The following is a 22,705-nucleotide window of genomic DNA, read 5'->3' on the forward strand; positions in this document are numbered from 1 at the left end:
GACACAATGGTTTTTATGGATGTTCGTAGAATGAATACTCCTACGTCATCCCTTCTTCCTTATTAGGAAGATTTCCACTATAAGACATTGGCTCTACAAACTTTTTGCAACAGCCCACTCCAATCAGGACTTATCACACTGTCTGTTTTGGAATTTTTAGTGATCACTTTACATTTCTGGATTTTAAGAACACTTAGTTCACCAGAGACAGAGAATAAATCAAATAACCGAAAGGTTACTGATGTGAACAATCAGTTTGTTTTGAGTAACACGAAATTGATCATGAGAAGATCGAGTGTAATGATGTTTTAAGTGTGCTGATAGAGCGATGAAGTATGTAAGCTTGTAGTAGCGCTCTGAGATCTTTTTGTGTATGCTAGCAACGAGATTTTTTAGCTGTTAGATCAAGAGGTGTCTCAGCTAGCACATTCCTTCGTTAATATATATGCAATCTTCTTAACGGTCGGAAAAGATGCAGCAACGTTAACCTGATCTACTGAATAGATGAGTTGCTGTCGACTTGATGAGCATTAAATGATCTTTCATAGAGGCATTTAATGTTCCTTTTGCTCGGCATAGTTCTGAAGCGCTTTACCTGAAGAGTTTTTTTTATAGTAACTGTCTTCTTTAATCAGAACTGGAAGTCTATACTTGGTCTACCCTTTCTGGGATAAAAATATAAATGCAGATCATTATTGGAACTGATGAAAGTATACGTTGACTTCAAGACGGTGTAGTATTTTGAATGTATCAAGCCGGTCAGAGAATGTCTTAGAGCTATAAATAATTCTCTTTAATGATCCGGTTCTGAGAATCATTAAAGTCCAAGCTGAATCTGCTAACGATCTGAAGTAAGCTGTTGAGACTTCTTTGAGCTTTAGCCTGTTAGGAAGATATACCAGCTGATGAGCCGAGCGGTCGAGCTGATGCATATCTCATATACGAACCGCAGCTGATTTTTTTTGTCATACACCAAAATTCTTGGGAATAATATTTTCTTAATATAATCACATCACATTATTATAATAAGGTGTCATAGACCATTTTTATATAATAATATGACATTATTCAAATATACATATACAATAAATAAAGAGTAACACGATAAAAATATATAAACAGCGTAATAATGTAATCATGTCATGTTATTATAATGAGGCGTCATATACTCTTTTAATATAATAACATGATATTATGTATTAAATATATATACAGTAAAAATAAATAATCAGTAAAATAAATGTTCTTACTCTTGAATATTGTTATATTTTTCTTGTGTTTTTGAGCTTAGAAAAATACGGAGAACCGAATAATGTGTTAAAAATAAAAAATTTATTGATGGATTAGTACATTATTCACGTAAGTGATCTGTCGTAAAACATTCAAAAATTTTATCTCGTTCTATTGATGTCATTATTCATGTCGTAAAAACAAAACAAAACAAAACAAAACAAAAATTGACATGAAAAATTCGAAGTAAAGTTCAACATCTTCCTACTTAAGACAAACCAGCCCCTGAAATTGAATGCCGTTTCTCATTTCCCCTCCTTTTGTTGTCTGATGGATGATTCAATCCATTGTTTAGATTTCCATAACCTTAACATTTGATTTCTCACACGCGATTTAGATTCAATTGCGGATTTTTTAAAATTATTATTTGGCGTGAAAATGGGTTCCTCGGAGCAATCTTCAATGATCGGCGGGCCCAAGTACGCTCAGATGCAAAAGGAGGCGTCGCCGGCCGAATTCCCGATGATGATGTCATCGTTCTTGTCGTTTCATCCGGCCACTGAATTCACTCGGATTTTTGATGAGTTGCCCAAGGCTACCATTGTCCAGGTCTCTCGCCCCGATCCCAGCGATATAAGCCCCATGCTACTGGGTTACACCATTGAGCTGCAATACAGACAGGTTTGATGTCTCCGTGAATTCTTGTCTGATTGCAATATAAACCTTTAAATTGAATACATTCTCTCATTTCCCCTCCTTTATGTTCTCTGGAATTTTGAGGATATATCGGAAAAAGCAAAGAAAATTCAGACAAACATTTACTGGTCGATTACTAATTGAATACTTCCATGGGCCTGTTAAAGGTACAAAAGATTCATTGCTGCTACCTGTCGGCTTTGTCAAAAAAGTCCATGTTTTTTTGTTTGTACTTGAGAATCCATTAGACCTAATTCTTGTTTTAGGTTTGTTTTGACAACTATATATTCCTTTGCTATTTGAGGGTATGGATCAGAGGATTTTCAAATAAACTATGTTATATAGACATAACATAATGAAGTTTTTCCTTCTTTTAGGTTGCATCAGATTAAGAGCATGCATATTTTAGCAAAACTGAGATCGTCTTTTCATATGAATTTTTTACTTCTAGTAAGTGCAAGCTTTTATGCACTATTTGAGAACTGAAATTCACTTTTGTATAATCTGAAGTTCTGATTGTCACACTATTGCTCCTTAGTTCAAGTGGCAGTTAGTGAAGAAAGCTTCGCAAGTTTTTTATTTGCACTTTGCTCTCAAGAAGCGGAAATTTATCGAGGAGATTCATGAGAAGCAAGAGCAGGTATATTTTATTCTCGTTTTTATGCCATTTTCCCCGACAATTACTGGTTCTGTTTTATAGTTGTTGTTCACATCAGACGAAAATACTATGGTTGTCGCTCTTGTGCTTGGAATGAGCTATGATGGTGTAAATTTATCTTGTGTCTTTAATCTTCATTGTAAGTTATTTTCTCCTATCTTTTAAAGGTTAGAGAATGGCTTCAAAATTTAGGAATCGGAGACCATGCAACAGTTATGCAAGATGATGAAGAACAGGATGATGAGGCTATTCCTTCACGTTTAGACGAGAGTGCTAGAAACAGGTGCTTCTTAATCAAGGATGACTTATGCAAATGATATAAAGTATGCTGTAGCTTCTTCTTGTAATACTTATAAAGCTTACAGGTGTTTTTTTGTTCAGAGATGTTCCATCTAGTGCTGCCATTCCAATTATCAGGCCTGCACTTGGAAGGCAACATTCTATCTCGGAGCTAGCAAAAACAGCAATGCAGGGATACTTAAATCACTTCCTCAGTAATATTGATATCGTGAACTGCCAAGAGGTAATGCCAGGTCATTTTTTCAAAGCTATGTTGTTCTCCTTTGTGTTTATCATTGGAATTTGAGTTTGACATTCTAAATATGATCTTTTCATATTTGGCCCTCTGTTGATACGTGTGTAAAAGGTGTATTTGAGATTCTGAGTAGAGCATTTTACTATAAGCTAATCATGTACATTGTTCACAAGTACAAAATTGTTGAATTATCAAGAAAGAGGAGATATTATCATTTATGAGAATTTTCATTTTTTTAAAATTAATCTGGACTCTGTGTTTGCTTCGACTCCCTATTTATAGAAAAGCCCAAACCGATTCACACTTTGTTGATGTGTTTTAAGCTGAGCTAGTGACTTTTACAAGGTTCATATTGCACACGCATATTTACTTTTGTCTAACTTTCATGTGGGTATGTTGCATTTCTATGATGGTTGTCTCCTTGATGGTCGTAAGAAAAAAGGCTAAACACGAAAGATGTATGATCATACAGGAAACATTTTATTACTGTTGGATGGACATTGTCTGGCTCTGCACATATGACAATGTTTCTGGCTTCATTTCTGCAGATATGTTACTGCCTGGTTGTTTGGATTTTTTTTACAAATCTTATTGTTGTAGTTGAATATCATAGGTGTGCAGATTTTTGGAAGTTTCCAAGTTATCCTTTTCCCCAGAATATGGTCCAAAGCTGAAGGAAGACTATGTTATGGTAAAGCATTTGCCAAAAATTTTGGGCAATAACAGTGACAGAAAATGCTGCTCGTGTCAGTTGTTCAGTTGTTGCAGAGATAATTGGCAAAAGGTCATATTGATCTCTCTAGATTGATTTCATGGTGTAATTACTTTGTTTGGGAAGAAGATGGTGCATATTTTTTGTTATTAAATCAATTTATTGTTACTATTGGTGACTTTGATTGGAATTTGGATATCAGATGGTTTTATTTATGTATTTTTCCCTGAGACATGTTTTATATTCCTCGTAAATCATATTCCAACAATTGTCTGAGATGTTGATACAAAGAGCCATCACTGGCGATTACTAAAGATAGGTTGTATTTGAATTAATGATGCTTCTTGCAGGAGTTTTTCCACCTACATTGTGCTAGATGAATATTTTAATATCCCTTCTGCCAAATAGAAATTTTCTGGGATATGTTGTAATTTTCTAGTATTTGTCATGAAAACTGGAAAAATTGCAAAATGTTGCACTTTGTAGTCAGGGTTTAGCTCGGCATTTCCTTCTCTTCTAGCCTGCGTAGATTACTGTGATCTCATAGAAGTTGAGATATTTACATTTTGTCGATCTGCAGGTCTGGGCTGTGCTAAAACCTGGATTTTTGGCTTTTCTGAGGGAACCTTTTGACCCCAATCCTCTAGATATTGTTGTTTTTGATGTTCTACCAGCCTCAGATGGTAATGGAGAGGGTCGAGTATCATTGGCGAAAGAAGTTAAAGATCACAATCCTTTACGCCACTATTTCAGTGTAGGCTATGTTCATTACATTTTTGCTTCAGTTGAGGTTTTGAATGATTGAGAATCACATACTTTCAAGGATTTTTGCCTCTTCATTGTCCATGTGTAATTGAAGCAAAGTAACTGCTAGTGATATTATGAACTGCCTTCTGCAAAAATCATATGCATAGATTCCCTTCTCTTTAGGGTTCAGTGCATGAGAGTTATTTCTTCGCTAAGTTGGAACTATCTTGTTAATGACAATGAATAACCTAATTTCTTATATGTAATTTATGGATGTATGACATAGGTTGCAATTGTAGCTTGCAAACTACCAATCAAAAGAAAATATTATAGCTTGAAAACTGCATTTTAATGAACTTAAGGGCCATATGCTATAGGTGATTTGTGGAAGTCGGAACATAAAGCTTAGAACGAAAAGTAATGCCAAAGTTAAAGATTGGGTTGCCGCAATCAATGATGCTGGTCTTAGGCCACCCGAAGGTTGGTGTCACCCCCATCGTTTTGGCTCTTTTGCTCCTCCTCGAGGTTTGACTGAAGATGGTAGTCAAGTTCAGTGGTTCATTGATGGTCGTGCTGCATTTGAAGCTATTGCTTTGGCTATTGAGGGAGCAAAATCGACGGTATATTCTCGAACATCCATTGTGTTTATAATTGGCGTTATACCTGCTAATTTTTTGTTGTTATTGGTGATGATATTCAAATCAGATATACATATGCGGGTGGTGGTTGTGCCCCGAACTTTACTTGTGCCGTCCATTTCTTGCTCAATCATCTACTCGGCTTGATTCTTTACTGGAAGCTAAAGCCAAGGAAGGTGTTCAGGTAAATAGGTTCACATAGATAATTATTTGTTTTCTCTCTGGTGATTCTCTTGATGAACAAGTTATGTTTATGGTTATCTTACTTATTTCTTGTTTCATTAAAGTGATATCTTCTACTAGCTGACGTAGGCCATAACTCTGTTAATTTGTATTTTATGATTAAGGTCAGAGTAATGGGTCTGGATAAATATATTGGTTGGTTTAACAAGGGACCTAAACGTGATTTGTGTGTCTTATGCTTCTTATAGTTTGTGGAGATCTAAACTAGTATTGGCATCATGACAAGTTTGTAGGAATATCATTTTGTGATAAACTTAACAAGGACTAATTTTTCCTTGCTATGTCTTGCAATGTCTCGTCTTGAAGATGCTGCTTTGATGCTGTATTAAGTTGTTGCCTATTGCTTTTATTGAGCTGGAAATGGTCCCATGGAAGAGTATTGCTAGTTTTTTCTTGTGATTGTTTCATTTTTCGGCTTGAACGTCTGGTGACATGGATTTATCATGTTTTGTTAGGTACATATTCTTCTGTACAAAGAGGTTGCTCTAGCTCTGAAAATTAACAGTGTCTATAGCAAGAGAAAGCTTCTGGGCATTCATGAGAACATCAGAGTGCTTCGATATCCTGACCATTTCTCTTCTGGTGTTTATTTATGGTGTGCTTTCTATTAGAGTTGCAATTATTTACAACATCCATTCATGTTTGTATAGATAAGCTTTTGCTTTTCAAACTGATAATTGCATCTGTTGATATTGGATCCTCTCCTATATAGGTCCCACCATGAAAAAATTGTCATTGTAGATCACCAGATATGTTTCATTGGAGGACTTGATCTGTGCTTTGGACGTTACGATTCTGGCGATCATAAAATTGGTGATCATCCCTCTTCAATATGGCCTGGCAAGGATTATTACAATCCAAGGTGTGTATGAACCTGTGTTGTTGGTATGTTAGCTGGTAATTTAACCATCTCTCACCCATTTAGATGTAATGGAGAACAAAAATTAGTCCATCTCTCTAGAGAAACACAATGTTTTACTGGGTGATCCTTTTTAAGCTTCTCTTTACTTTTGTTGCCAAATGTTGGGAAGTTTGATTGTGAACGAGTTTGTAAACATGAGTCATCCCGTCTGTATTATTGCTTTTTTACCATGCTTGTGTAATTTTCCCAATTGCTTTTTCCGTATTTTTATGTACTATCACTGTGCAATTTAAGTTTACTTTGAAAAGCGAACTGGGATGTTGTTTTGCTACCTTTAGCTTGATCTAAGTATGGAATTAAATTTGCCAATTGCTTGATGGTACTGAATCTTAGGGAATCGGAACCAAATTCGTGGGAGGACACGATGAAGGATGAATTAGATCGAGCAAAATATCCACGGATGCCATGGCATGATGTACACTGTGCCCTTTGGGGGCCCCCTTGCAGCGATGTAGCCCGACATTTTGTTCAGCGATGGAACTATGCTAAGGTATATGTAGTTAATTTTTTTATATCGATATCTGTAGCTAGAGTATTCTTCATGTGATTTAAAACTATTTCATTATCTTCCAGAGAAACAAAGCGCCAAATGAGAATGCAATTCCCCTTCTCTTGCCTCAGCACCACATGGTTATTCCTCATTATATGGGAATTAGTAGGGAGATAGAAAATGGTGATAAGAATCACAATGACTATCATAAAGACATCAAACGGAACGACTCCTTTTCGTCCCTATCATCTCTTCAGGATATACCTTTGCTTATGCCTCAAGAAGCTGACGGCCAAGATGCTGTAAGAGGAGAACCAAAATTAAATGGGTTTGATGGTAATACACATGATCAGCCAAGCAGGCCCGGCAGAAGTCCCTTCTCTTTTCATAAATTCAAAACTGAACCATTAATCCCAGATATGCCAATGAGGGGCTTTGTGGATGATTTCGACTCCTTGGATCTCCAAAGCAGCATGTCTTCACTTGTGAGGCAGCATGGATCAGATATTTCAGAAAACAGGTGGTGGGAATCACAGGAAAGAGGTGATCAAGTTGTTTCATCAGATGAAATAGGACAAGTTGGTCCTCGTGTCCCATGTGGCTGTCAGGTGAGTTCTAGCTCCTGGCTAGCAATGTCTTTGTTGTTATAATTGACTGTCTTATTGAACCATGAGATACATTGATATCTTTCTATGTTAAAAAAAAATAGAACCAAAACGACACGTTTTGTCCAGGGTAAAAGGTCTAGTAGAAGTGGATCCTGAGATGAAGCCTCTTCTTCTCTCTCCCCAGTCTTGCCCAGTTTTGCAGACTCAAGCTTATAAACCGGCTCCTGTACACTCAACAAACAGCATTGAGATTTATTAAAGTTCCATTTACTCTTTGTGAATTTGACAGAATTTTTTGTTGTCTGCTCTGGTTTGATTTAAGCTTACTTAGCTGCATGAGTGACATCATCTAAGTACTTGGTTTTGATGTGTTTCATTTGCAAGTGTGGATATTCCCTCATCTAATAGCCTTGGATGACCCGTGCTTCCCAGGTTATAAGGAGTGTAAGCCAATGGTCAGCAGGAACAAGCCAAACTGAAGAAAGTATTCACAGTGCCTACTGTTCACTTATTGAAAGAGCAGAACATTATGTATATATTGAGGTCTGTTTTTTCCTTCTTTGTTAAGCAGCGCATTTCTACATTAGGTGTCTTTTTCAGGTAGCAATGTATTCATTTCTTACTACTCCCTTATCGCAAAGGCATGTTCCTCATTTCATTACTAAAATATCGCACATGAAACAAATTCAGGCACTAATTTTTCACTCCAAATGATAGGTTAAGTTCACAGGTTGTGAACATGATATAAGTTGAATTGGCTCACTGGAAAATCCTATTCATGTCAAGAACTGTATGTTAAGATACACATGTTCTAGAAGATCTTGAAGAATCAAGCCAGTTACTTGACCCTTAATCTGTTGGATAGTTTGACAGTTAATTAGTTTTGTATTTAGTACAAGTTTACAAGTAGTTTTCTCCAATGTCAATATATAAATGAGCTACCAGAAAATGTAAAAGCACTTTTGATATTTTTCCAGATTATACTATAGGTCTTCTTCGTCCTCGTCTATTGAAAGCTTTTGTTTATCACTTCAATGGTGATATATCTTCACCTTAACATGGTATCAGGCATGTAATTTCTTCCGAATCATATTTTCTTTGCGAAAGTTTTAAATGGCTGGATCCAATTCTACATTGGATTTCATGATCCTCTGTATCTCTACCCTTCGGATACTCCCTGGGTTTCTCTTGTTCTTGATCCCCCTGTTGGATCTGAAAAGTATGGTGTTTGGAGCCGCACCATGCTACTTGCATTACGAGCGAAGAAAAAGATTCGGTTCATCAAAACCCCAAAACTTCTGCCAACTCTCCCTCTTTACATGACTCAGAACGATGCAATGCCATCGTTCTATCTTGGATAATTCGGTGTCACCTGATATCTTTGGTGGCCTTGTGTTCACTACTGAGGCTTCAGCTGTCTGGGAAGATTTGAAATAACGATTTGACAAGATTTCTGGTTCAAGAATTTTTGTCATCCACCGTGATATTGTTTGACTTACTCAAGGTCAAAATACAATCTCCATTTATTTCTCTGATCTCAGACAGCTTTGGGATGAGTACACTTCATTAGTGACTCTTCCATCCTTACTTGTGCTACTGAAAAGCCTATATTGAACATGATCAACACCAGCGTCTCTTGCAGTTTCTTATGGGTCTCAATGACAGTTATTGCTACATAAGGAGTTAAATTCTTCCAATGAAACCTTTGTCATCTGTGACTCAAGCTTATTCGATTATTACCCAAGAAGAATCTGACAGGAATGTGCTATATTCACAATCTATATCTGAGGTTCCTGCTACTGCATTTTTTTCATCCTCCCACAAAAAATCAGTTGGCCCCAGATGCGAGAATTACAACTATCCAGGCCACACGAAAAACAATTGTAACAAGTTGGTTGGTTATCCACCAAACCATAAACTTCATAAGAAGTTTCCCCAGACCAAAAATTTCAAACCTCTCAAGTGACTTCTAGGTTTTCTGCTCACAAAACACTTAGCACGAACCAAGATTCATGCCATGTCTCTCAATATTCAGACCTCCCTCCACCCACTGCCGTCTCCTTTACACCATCTCAATACGAGCAGATTTTAAAGCTTCTTGAACAGACAGCCAACACTGCAGGACCAGCAGCTAATCTTACAGGTATGATCACCAGTTTACTATCAATTTCTGAGTCGAATGATTGGATTCTAGATAGTGGGGCAAACACTCATGTACCAGGTGCTATTCAAGGCTTGCAAGATGTTCAACCATGTCCTCCTCCTGCTGGTTCATTCCAACTTCCTGATGGTAATCTTACAGCATTACCTCTCGAGGAGCCATCTCTGTTTCCCCTTCTTTAGCTTTAAAAAATGTTCTTCATGCACCTGATTTCCATTTTAAACTTTTGTCCATATCACAATTTACAAAGGTTCATAATTTTTGTGTCATTTTCTATCCCAAGTTTTGTCTCTTTCAGGACCTTCCGACTGGGAGAATCATGGGGATTGGTAAACTCAAACATGGCCTGTACTACCTAGTGAGCTCTACTCCAACCTCAGTTCTCGAATACGCACTTTACACACTTGAGTAGCAATAATGCTCATTCTGTATCTGATGTATCAAATGACTGTAAATCTCACTTCTTGTGATCTTCATAATATCAATCTTTGGCATAAGAGTTTTGGTCATTTGTCTTTCTTACGATTAGAATGTTTATCATTTATTCAACACACGCCAAATCGATCATTTCGTCATATAACAATCATTGATGACTTTTCTCTATGCACATTGGCGTTTCTGATGCAGTTTAAGTCGGACACTCTGCAATCTTGAAGCAATATTTCACCTTTGTTTCAACAAATTTTTGCACTAAAATTGTAACCATTCGCACAGATAATGGCATGGATTTCTTTAGCCTTCGATGTATTGATTACTTCAATTCTTTATGCCTTATACATCAGAGTTCATGTCTATACACTCCCCAACGAAACGGTTTTGTTGAGCGCAAACATGCACCTTCATACACGCACTTAAAAATATTTGGCTCCCTTTGTTATGCTTCAAATCTCCTTCCACATGATAAATTTGACTCGAGAGCAAAGCCATATGTTTGTCTTGGCTATCCACTTTATCAAAAGGGATTTAAACTTCTCGATCTTCACACCCGACGATTCTTTGTATCCTGGGATGTAGTGTTTAATGAGGAATGAGACCTTTTTTCAACAACCTTCTAGGACCTCGGTTTTCCACATATGCAATGGTATACTATGGTTCAAACCATATGACACACCCATGGAACATCATCTCAAACTCACTAGCTTTGAGTGTGATCAGAAATTCTATCCTCATCAGCAGCCATCTGAAGTTGATTCTTTAGTCAATGACCCTACTTCTTATCAAAGATATATGGTCAACAAATATATCTCGCAGTCACTAGACCGGATATTTGCTTTGTTGTCCAACAACTAAGTCAATTCATGCATTCTCCCAAGAGGTCTTATATGACTGCAGCAATGAGAATTCTAAGTTAGCTTAAGAATGCTCCTGGTCTGAACATGTCTTTGCCATCTCACAACGACCTGCATTTAACAGCCTTTTGGGACTCTGATTGGACATCATGTATTGAAAATAGAAATCAGTAACTGGATACATCATTCAACTTGGCAATGATTCCATTTCTTGGAAGACTAAGAAGCAAAATATGGTCTCTCGATCCCCTGCCAATGCCGAATACCGTTCAATGGCTTCAGCAACATGTGAAACTTCAGGATATGGGATTATCTCTTACGGAGCCTCAGCACGTTATTGTGACAACTAGGCTGCAGTACACATGGCTGCAAATCCTCTCTATCATGAGAGAACAAAATACATTGAGATTGATTGTCACCTTGTGCGTGAAAAAATACAGAAGAATATCATTGCCGCTTCTTACATTTCAATACAACAACAGCCTGTGGACATCTTCGCAAAGGCTCTTGCATCACACCCAACACCATTTTTTACTGTCCAAGCTTGGTATTCTTAACATCCTACGAGCTTGAGGGGTAGCAAGGCTTTACAAATACATCTCACGATGAATTTGTGATGTGACATTGTGTGCCTGAGTTCCGTCTAGTAATCCTCAAACTATCTAGCACTAGAAATTAGAAGATGATGAATTTGTAATCTTGCATGACTGAATCCGTTTACTTACCTGTCAGTGGAGTAGGTTTTTGTATGTTTTTCTCTCTCTCAAGTACAAAAAAATAGAGGCACATTGACATAGTTTTACATAATCTCTACTTTGCTATGGTCACAAAAGATTGTACAATATAACAGAACCATATCAAAAAGAGGGATTATTACCGATACATGATGATATGGTTTTATTAAGTTCATTGAACGACCTTTTTTCATTTTTTGAAAATTGGAGCCAATTGCACGCAGCAGCTGTTGGTGTACTATTTATTGCTCTATTAGAAGCAGTAAAAAACATCTGAATTCATTTTTCTAACTTGCACTGACTAGATTTTGTTTTCAGAATCAATTCTTCATCTCTGGTTTATCTGGTGATGAAATTATCGCCAATCGCGTTTTAGAAGCATTATATAGACGGATAATGCGAGCACACAATGAGATGAAGTGTTTCAGGGTTATTGTTGTTATACCTCTTCTACCGGGCTTTCAGGTAATAACAACAAAGTTTTCTGGTACATATCTACTTCCAGTACTGAATAGTTCCACAGAGTTTGAAATGTGCTTTATTTCAAAAGGGCGGTGTCGATGATTCTGGTGCTGCATCTGTGAGAGCGATCATGCATTGGCAATATCGAACAATCTGCCGGGGGAATAATTCAATACTGCATAATCTTTATGATCTTGTTGGCCCTAGAATGCATGATTATATATCTTTCTATGGTCTGAGAGCTTATGGCAGACTTTATGAAGGTGGTCCTGTCTCCTCCAGTCAGGTACACATGTTTTTCCGTTCTGCACTGCAAATGCATATCTGGTCCTTTCTTGATCATTTGACATCCAGTATCTGAGGCGTTAACCTTCCAGTGCTTCTTGGGCGACTTTGATTTTGAATGAGTATATTTAGTTGATCAAAGCAATAAAAAGGATGGAGTATATGAGGCAGAAAAGAATCGTTTATTGGTGACAATCATTTATGAATCATATTTCATGTATAACTAATATTTCTAAATTTTCATTTTTTAATTGGATTATGAAAAATAAGCAGTTTGTCGATAAGTTTTTGATTGAGCTTAAAATATTGCTTGCTTGTGACTGACGTGCTAATTAAAGAAAAAAATTTGAAGCGACTGCCATAATATTTCTCGTTTGCTTCTTTTGAAACCTTAAGTTTGGGATGAATGGATGTAAACTATGTTTTATGCATCTTGTTATAGAGTGGTGGATAAGTTTTTATTTTCATGGGTTAGTGGATGACTCATCAAGCGTATTACTTTTATTTATTGGTTTTATTAAAGTGCCTTTGTTTCACCAGGTTTATGTTCATAGCAAGATCATGATCATTGATGATCGTATTACCTTAATTGGCTCTGCAAATATAAATGACAGAAGTTTGCTTGGATCTAGAGATTCTGAGGTATTACCAAAATTATAATTGAACTGCTTACTAAGTTGCTTTTACCTTTAACACGTTTGGAACATTAGTGCGGGAATGAGACCCCGTTTGTTTCAGCTCCATTAAGATTAATTGACTTTCTGTGCATAAAAAGATTCTTTCTAGGAGCTGTGGTGTAGTGAATGGCACGGATTGTTACTCTAGGCCTGGTCCTTCATCTCACAGTACCACATGATCTGCACTGATTCCATTGTGAACTGCTGTCATACGAGTGTTCTATGTGTATATCATATATCACACAAACTTTCAGTTGGTTTCATACATAAAGTTCTAGTTCTATCTATTTAGATTTTCTCATGCTTTGGTTTAAGGAGGTAAAAAGTGGATGTGGAGGTGAACTGATGGATTGTGTTGCTTTTTTCTTGTTTAACTGTATTGTACCATTTCAGATCGGTGTGCTTATTGAGGACAGAGAATTTGTTGATTCATGGATGGGGGACAAGACTTGGAGAGCTGGAAAGTTTGCATTGAGTCTTCGCCTTGCATTGTGGTCTGAGCACCTAGGTTTTCGATCTGGAGAGGTTGAATTCATTATTCATAGCTATATTATGGGAGGATCGTCTCTAAATTTTCAGATTCAAATTGCGTGAATATTGAATATATTATTGAAATGTTTAAAAAATGAATTTTCTCATGCTTCGAAATTTTAACCATTTTAGGTTAATCAAATAAGAGACCCAGTGGTAGATTCGACGTACAAGGATGTATGGATGGCCACCGCAAAGGTGAGGGTGACTAATTTTTTTATATCAAAGCTTCTTCGCTTTGACAAAAAATAGTTGCACAAAACAATTAACAAGGAAACTTTTATATTGAAACACAAGCATTAGCGTTCCCATGAGTGTCGCAATGGACAGATACAATATTTAGCTCTTAAGTATTGCAGTATGATGCTTTAACATCAAGCTCTTATCTTTGCGCAGGTAAAATACCAACAAAGATATAAAAATGTAGATCTCTATCTTGATATGTGAATTATAATATTTCCTACGCTCATGTCAACCACCCATTCTGTTTATTATTGCAATGTGTGGGTGCTGTCTGCATCTACCTTATTGTCATTCTCAGACACTTGTCTCCATTGATTGGACGATTTATCTATTTTATTCTAAGCTCAAGTCTACTTCATTTAATAGTTGGAGCATATTGACCACTACAAATGATTATGAAGTTTGCATTTACGGTCATATTCCCGATTTTTCTTATTTACACGGTGCAATTCTGTTGTTGACAGACAAATACTATGATCTACCAAGATGTATTTTCCTGCATACCAATGATTTTATACATACTAGGTAAGGTTGAGGTACCTGTCTTCATTCTTTTTCTGATATTCAAAGTTTGTATTTCTCACTTCAAGTGATTACATCCAGGGCTTCACTCCGACAATGCATGGCAGTTTGGAGAGAAAAAATCGGCCACACCACCATTGATTTAGGAATAGCCCCGCCCAAACTAGAATCCTATCAAGAAGGAGATGTTACAAACACAGATCCCATGGAAAGACTTGAGTCTGTGAAGGGCCATCTAGTTTCCTTCCCTTTGGATTTCATGTGCAAGGAAGATTTAAGGCCTGTCTTTAATGAAAGTGAATACTATGCATCGCCTCAGGTTTTTCACTGAGCCCAAGTTTTTTTACCTGAGATTGGCGCGGGAATACTGGGATTGAGTAAGGACAGCTGTGAAGTATTGTGCTGAAATAAGCAATTGATGAAGTTGATTACTTGAGATATTCCATTCATTGTTTGCCCTGGATTCTATGTATTACAGCATCAAAGAAGTGGAGGATGGAGGAAAAGGAAGGAAATGGGGGTCTATTTAATAAGGATTCATGTTTATGTATAAAAGGGTGAGAGAGTTCAGAGAGTCTTATGTCGAGTTTAATTTGATTTTGGACAGAAGATTTGAACTGGACTGCTTAAGTAGTTGTTGAATCTTTAACTCAGTTGCTCGACTTTCAAGTGATTTGGACTGAGGATTCAGAAAACTACGAATAGGTAGTCGCCAGATCATAAGCACAGATATGGTATTCTCTTAGTCGAGATTTAGGATCAGTAATCAGACTCCTATACCCAAATTTACTTCTGTTGAAAACCACAAGAATAATGTATTCAATTGTGAAGATATTATATTACATGTATACGTATATAATATATGAATAAGTTTCACATCTCTCGTCATACTTTCAAAGCCGAGGGTTGGCATTTGGATGAACTTCCGTTTCGGCTTTAAGGAAATATATGAAAGATTGTTTGGAATATAGTTTAGATATGCATTTTGAAAGTTATTCTGATTTTTATTACAAAGAGATGTAGTTTAATCATATGAAAAGACTAATATATTATAGTGATTGGAGGTAAACATTATGTTGAATAATGGTTGGCTTGAGTTTGAATGACCTTAACTTGGTATCCAGAACTCTAGTATAGCGAGGACCTTCTCAATATTGAATTCATATAATTTGTGTGCATTGTGACAAGTCAAAAGCCTTCATTTCTGCGGAATTTGAATTTTCCACCCAACATGACAACTTTTCGACATTTGACAGTGAAATATTTTTCACTCCATAATCAGATCGTCTTCAAATGGCAAGCTCGACAAATGATTTTTGTTTTCCTTTTAACCCACTGCGAAAGAAAAATGTGATTGTTGCTATTTTTTTATTTTTTTTGTATGATGTCAAAATCATTTTCAAGTTCATTTATTTATACGTCAGAACTAGGGAAAAACGTGAACTAAAATATGTTATTTGTTATAAATTTAGTCTATAAAAGGAACATTACAATCAAATCAATCACCTAAATATCATATATATATATATATATATATTTAGATGATTGATGGAGAATCCAATATTGCCTCGTTAAAACCTTGTCAGTAAAACCCAGTGAGAAAAACCTGAACGAAGGAAAAAGAGTACAACAACTAATACTCCCCCTGATTTCAATCACCGAAGATCTGTTAATTGATGCATCCCTATCTTGTACCAATTTCTTGAATGTTGATGTTGGTAGCGCTTTTGTGAATAAATCAGCTACATTGTCACTAGAACGAATTTGTTGTACATCAATATCACCTTTCTTCTGAAGTTCGTGTGTGTAGAAAAACTTTGGCGAAATATGTTTCATTCGATCACCTTTGATATTTCCTCCTTTTAGTTGTGCGATGCAAGCAGTATTATCTTAAAATATAGTCGTCGGGCTATCTTTCATTGTTGGTAACCCGCATGATTCTTGAATATGTTGGGTTACGGACCTCAACCACATACATTCTCGGCTTGCTTCATGCATTGCAATGATCTCAGAGTGATTAGATGATGTCGCTGTTAAAGTTTGCTTTGTCGACTTCCATGAAATAGCAGTGCCCCCTCGTGGAAACACATAACCTGTTTGGGATTGGCTTTATGTGGATCTGAAAGATAGCCTGCATCTGCATATCCTATTAAAGGATAAATTTGATTTTTCGAATAAAACAATCCCATGTTAGTTGTATCACGAAGTTAACGAAATATGTGTTTTCACACCATTCCAATGTCTTCGGGTTGGAGAAGAACTATATCTTGCTAGGAGATTACAGAAAAATGCTATATCTGGTCGAGTGCAATTTGCAAGATATGACAATGCACCAATTGCACTAAGATATGGTGCTTCAGGACCAATGATTTTTTCTCCATGTTCAAGTGGACAGAAAGGATCTTTATTAGTGTCGAGTGATCGGACGACCATTGGTGATGCTAATGAGTGTGCTTTTGTCCATGTAAAAGCGTTTTAATATCTTTTCTGTGTATGAAGATTGAAGAACAAACATTCCTTCGGATAATGTTCAATTTGCAATCCAAGACATAACTTTATCTTTCCCAAGTCTTTCATCTCAAATTCACTTTTTAAATAATTGGCAGTTTTGGTGAGCTCTTCGGGAGTTCCTATAAGATTTAAATCATCGACATATACTGTCACGATTGCAAAAACCACCATCCGTCTTTTTGTAAAAATACATGGGCAAATAACATCATTTGTACAACCTTCTTGTAGTAGAAACTTGCTAAGACGATTGTACCACATGCGTCCGGATTGTTTTAATCCATATAATGATTTTGCAATTTTATTGAGAAACATGTTCTTGGGGGTTTGTATCACTTGCTTCTGGTGGTTTAAATCATTCAGGGATTTTCATGTATATGTCGTTATCAAGTGAACCATATAAATATGCAGTGACCACATCCATTAGTCGCGTGTCCAAATTTTCTGATACACCCAAGCTAATCAAAATCGAAAAGTGTGGCATCCATCACAGGTGAGTATGTTTCCTAATAGTCGATTCCAGGTTTTTGAGAAAAACCTTGAGCTACAAGTCTGGCTTTGTATCTTACAATTTCATCATTTTCATTCCTTTTTCGTACAAACACCCATTTGTATCCTACAGTGACTACATTTTTAGGTGTTTGAACTACGGGTCCAAACACTTTAACGTTTTTCTAGAGAATCTAATTTAGCTTGTATAGCTTCCTTCCATTTCGGCCAGTCATTTCTTTGTTGACAATCTTTAACAGATTGTGGTTCGGGGTCATTAACACCTTGCGTGATATCAAGGGCCACATTAAGAGTGAAAACATTGTCATGTTTGTTTTCTCCGATCCCATATTTTACGAGATATCAAATATTTGTTGAAGTCTCGGTATTTTCATGTGATTCTGGTTCTCCCTGAATCATGTTACCCACATCTGTTTCATTTATTTTTCTTGTTGTATCATGTAAGGTTGCTTCTTCTGGAGCTTTCAATTCTTGCTTTTCTTGCATCTTTCTTTTCCTAAGCACTGTATCCTTCGAACCAATCGGATCGACCACGTTTCTGGGCGTATTTTAGATTCATTTGTGGGTGAAGTATTAGATGGTCCTGTAGGGACATCGATCTTCACTGGACTATTCTCCACTTATACGTGTGACTTAGTTACATTTTTTGTATTAACAAAAGCATCGGGCAATTCATTGGCAATCCTTTGCAAGTGAATGATCCTTCCAACTTCTTGATCACATTTATTGTTTCGGGGATCATAATGTGATAATGTTTTCTCATTCCAACAAATTTTTCGTTGTTTTTCTGGATACAATTTTTGATCTTCCAGTGTTGGAAAATCACTTTCATCATGACAGTATGCAATCTTGCGGTAAACAAGTCGCCTGTCATGGCTCCAAATATCTAATGATAGAAGGTGAGTCATATCCCATATAAATTCCAAGTCTACGTTGTGGACCCATTTGATCCGTTGTGTAGGTGGGATAGGTACTTGTACCGCACAACCAAATACTCTATTGGCGATAATTAGTTGGTCTTACACGAATCAGTGATGCAGCGTGTATGATAGCATGACCCCAGACTGAAGATGGTAGTTTTGTTTTCATGAGTAGCGGTCTTGCAATTAATTGCAATCTTTTAATAAATGATTCTGCAAGATCATTCTGTGTATAAACATGAGCAACTGAATGCTCCAACTGAGATCCCAATTGATATACAAAAATCATCAAATGCTTGTGATTTGAATTCAGCAGCATTATCAAGACGAATTGTCTTGACTGGGTGATCAGGGAATTGAGCTCGTAATTTGACCAAGTAAGCTATGAAAAAGCTATATTTCGAGTTGCAAGCAAACTAACATGTGACCACCTAGTTGAGGCATCAATTAATACCGTGAAGTATCGAAATGGTCCACATGATGGGTGTATCCCCATGAATTCTTTCCAAGAATGTTGGAATTTCAATATCAACCTTCGTTGGGGAAGTTCTTATAATGAGTTTGCCTCATGAACAGGCCACACATGAAAAGTCATCATTTAAAATAATCTTTTGGTTCTTTAGGGGATGTCCACGAGTATTATTTATTATTCTTTGCATCATCGAACTCCCAGGGTACCAAGTTGGTCGTGCCATAATATGAAATTTTCTTGTCAACAAACTTCGTGTTTGTGACTGTATTTGCCTCAATTGCTTTAATTATTGTGCAATATATTCCAGAGGAGAGTGCACGTAATCTTTCTTTTATTTGCTTCTGGCCGCATATAATAGATGTAATACAAAGGTATTCAACATTGTTTGCATTCAATGTTTCAATATGATATCCATTTCGGCGATATCTTTAAAGCTAAGCAAATTTCTATTGATTTGCTAGGTATAGAGCATTTTCAATATAGGTTTGTCTCATTTGGTAAAATGAATTTTGCCTTTCCATGGCCTTCAATAATTTTTGATGCACCCGATATTGTTATAACATTATTTTCAGTTAATGTTAATTCAAAAAAATACCTTTTGCTTTTAAGGATAGTGTGTGTTGTACCACTATCAGCTAGACAAACGTCTTGATATTCCCTCATTAATCTAAAAATAAATGCATAATAAAGTAAGTTATAACTCTAAGATACATAAAATAAAATTGTAGTTAAACAAGGTTCTCAAAGTAGTTATCACTTATTACAACTCAAGAAAAACCTTAAACCAATATATAATAATGCGGACATTCTAGAAAAAATAGATAATTAAAAACTTTGAGCTAAGACAAAAATACTAGAATCAAAATTTGATCAATCTATATTTTCTAGCACACCACCCCCAATCAAATGATCAATATTTCCATCCAGTTGTGCAAAGAAATCAGAGATATCTAAATGAGTTATGTCGACAGGGCCATCATCATCAGCAAAATTTGTCTCTATTTTTCCTTTTTCTTTGATTGAATTTTGGTAGAGATCCACAAGATGCTTTGCCGTACGGCAGGTACGAGACCAATGCCCATCCGTTCCACATTTGAAACACTTATTTTCATATTCTTTTGGTTTTCCAACTGATTCTTCATTATTCGGTTTCCACGGCTGGTGGTTTGTTTTCTGTCTCTTTCCATCATGTTGCTGATAATTTTTCCTTTGACCATTGCCACGTCCGCGTCCACGCCCACGCCCTCTTCCATAATGAGGGATTTGGGTTGAGTTGACATTCACTTCAGGGAATGCTGTTTCATTTGCTTCAGGAAATGGTATAGAGCCGGTTGGGCGCATTTGATGATTTTTCATCAGTACTTCATTGTTCTGTTAAGCAACTAGTAGGCATGAAATAAGCTCAGAGTATTTGTTAAATCCACGCTCACGATATTGCTGCTGCAGGAGCCACATTTGATGCGTGGAAAGTAGAGAATTTTTTTCAAGTAGATCTGGATCAGAAATATTTTCTCCACAAAGTTTGAGCTTGGAACAAATCTTGAATAATGCAGAATTATAGTCGCTTACAGATTTGAAATCTTGCAGTCGAAGGTGGATCCATTCATAGCGGGCTCTTGGGGAGAACTAATAGTTCTCTGCACGGTCAAACCTTTATTTAAGATCTTTCCCAAAGTCTTGCGGGTTTTTCACAGTGAGATACTCGGCTTTTAATCCATCATCGAGATGGTGACGAAGGAAAATGAGTGATTTTGCAAGATCCTGCAGGGATTCGTTGTTTGCTTCTTTTATCGTATCTCCAAGATTTTTAGAAATAAGATGAACCTCGGCATCCAAAATCCATGACAAATAGTTTTTTCCACTGATGTCAAGTGCTTCGAATTCGAGTTTGGTAATATTTGCCATAGCAACTGTTAAATGAAAAAAAATTAAAAAATTAATGACGAATGAAATTTTAGAGACATTTTTTTTGGTATAATATTAAAAAAGTTATATAGTATCACAAAATTTAATCATGTCCATATTATAAACCGATTTGACAAATATATTAACATATTCAATTATAGTAAAACATTTATCAAGAAAACAATTAATCAATAGTTTTCAAAACCATGTAAAATCCTAACTAGTACTAATGTTGCAATATAAAATCCAACAATAATTAACTTATTAAGTGCAATAAGTCACTAATTACTTAGTATATACATATAGCTGAGGAAAAAAAATAATAATAATTAATACTCAATTCACGTTAATGGTCAATGTAAAAGCATATAAAGTAAATGTATTCCTAATTTGTATTTAGTCAATATTCTTCAGGAATATAAATTGAAGATCTTGGATAATATTTTTCAGGAATATTGATAGATATAAGATCTTGAATAATATTCTTCAGGAATATTGGTAAATTTAAGATCTTGTATCCTTAGATCTATCACGATTATCAACATAAAAATATGTAGTGCTGCTTTAAGAACACCAACATAAAATAAGAATTTGTGCTTCTTCAAGAGAATCGATATAAACATAAAATATTGTACTTCTGGAGTATTAATATAAAACTAAAATTATCATCATAAGATCAAATTTGCTATTTCGAGTGCACCGTATGGAAATCTACATATTGTGCTTCATCGGGAGCATACATACAAAAGAAAATAATTAATGAGTTTACCTTTGAAGAACACTCGTGCTGATAACGTGTTATAAATTTAGTAGAGAGAATGAGAGAAAACCACTCAAACTAATTACAACTAACACCTCTATTTATAATGTAGAGAAATCAGTCTATAAAAGTAACATTTCAATCAAATCAATCACCTAAATATCATATATATATATATATATATATATGTATAACATTATTATTATTATTTATTATTATTGTCTGATCTCAAAATATGTGAAGCCCTTGGTAAAGAGTCTCCATTTGCGGCCCATTTGATTGTTATAGGAAGACCGCATTCTTATTCCTTGTCACAGATCGTAAACTTCCTCCTCCTCCCATGTTCGCAGCTTGCCGGCGATTGTCAGCTGCATCCACGGCGACGTCATGTCTGCCGGATTCGCTCCGTTGTTCAGCTGCAAGCTTCAGACTGTATTCAAATTCTTTTAGAGAAGAAAGAGACACTTTTGGCCTCATTCAAGTTCCCTCCGACAAGTACGTCTTGAAGATTACTTCTTATCCAGGATCTTTATCTTCTCTGCATTTTTTTTCCAAAGCTGCTAGCGACCTTTTTTACTAGATTTTTTTGTTATTTTGAATTTATGTGCACTCATCTCCTGGGATTTTCCAACTGTTATGAGGGATCGCATTTCATGATTCAACCGGATACTCAGCAATTATAGACAATTCGTGAAATTAAGACTCAGAAATTATAGATATGATCCAAAAAGACTACTCTTTGTCGACATGATCCGTTATTTGCGAAAAAAAAAACTTCATTTACTTGTACGAATCATTACATCTATCTAGTGCCTGCCTTTGCTAATAGTATTGAGAAATGCTTTTCATCGTTCGATATGGGCAGTTGTTTGTTTTCCGACGAATTTGAAGTAGAGCGGGTGTCAGCTCGTTCTTTGCTGTTGGTTTTTTGACAATATTTATGATTAAATGGATCAGATTATGGGGTGCACAGACTCAAAGGTCGTTGCAGAACTTTGAGATTGGAGGTGAGCGTGAAAGAATGCCTGAACCAATTATACGTGCATTTGGGATTCTTAAGAAATGTGCTGCTAAGGTGAGCTGCTTATCATTAGTTTAGTTTTTCCCAAAGATCATGGACCACGATAAATCTGCTTGTTTCATTTTGTTTGTTTGTTCATCTTGAGCATTGTTTTAAATGGCAGTAGGCGGTGCGCGGGTGCTTAGGCGGTTGAATATTTTTATGCTGTATTTTATATCTAATTATA

At 36.1% G+C, this 22,705-nt stretch overlaps 1 protein-coding gene across 1 annotated transcript; it reads left to right on the forward strand.

The window, feature by feature from the left end:
- The first annotated feature begins 1,452 nt into the window (after positions 1-1,452).
- Positions 1,453-14,757, forward strand: LOC142535444 (phospholipase D zeta 1-like). The gene is given in 21 exon segments (XM_075641794.1): positions 1,453-1,911; positions 2,465-2,566; positions 2,752-2,867; positions 2,966-3,107; positions 3,733-3,903; positions 4,412-4,585; positions 4,956-5,198; positions 5,284-5,400; positions 5,915-6,054; positions 6,172-6,321; positions 6,715-6,871; positions 6,955-7,479; positions 7,912-8,022; positions 11,982-12,128; positions 12,214-12,411; positions 12,951-13,052; positions 13,481-13,612; positions 13,751-13,816; positions 14,326-14,365; positions 14,368-14,386; positions 14,465-14,757. Coding segments are annotated over 21 exon segments (3,345 nt in total). The 5' UTR covers positions 1,453-1,668; the 3' UTR covers positions 14,715-14,757.
- Positions 14,758-22,705: the final 7,948 nt, after the last annotated feature.

This window comes from Primulina tabacum, unplaced genomic scaffold (genome assembly GCF_025594145.1).
Source record: "Primulina tabacum isolate GXHZ01 unplaced genomic scaffold, ASM2559414v2 Contig1029, whole genome shotgun sequence".
Lineage (NCBI taxonomy): Eukaryota > Viridiplantae > Streptophyta > Magnoliopsida > Lamiales > Gesneriaceae > Primulina > Primulina tabacum.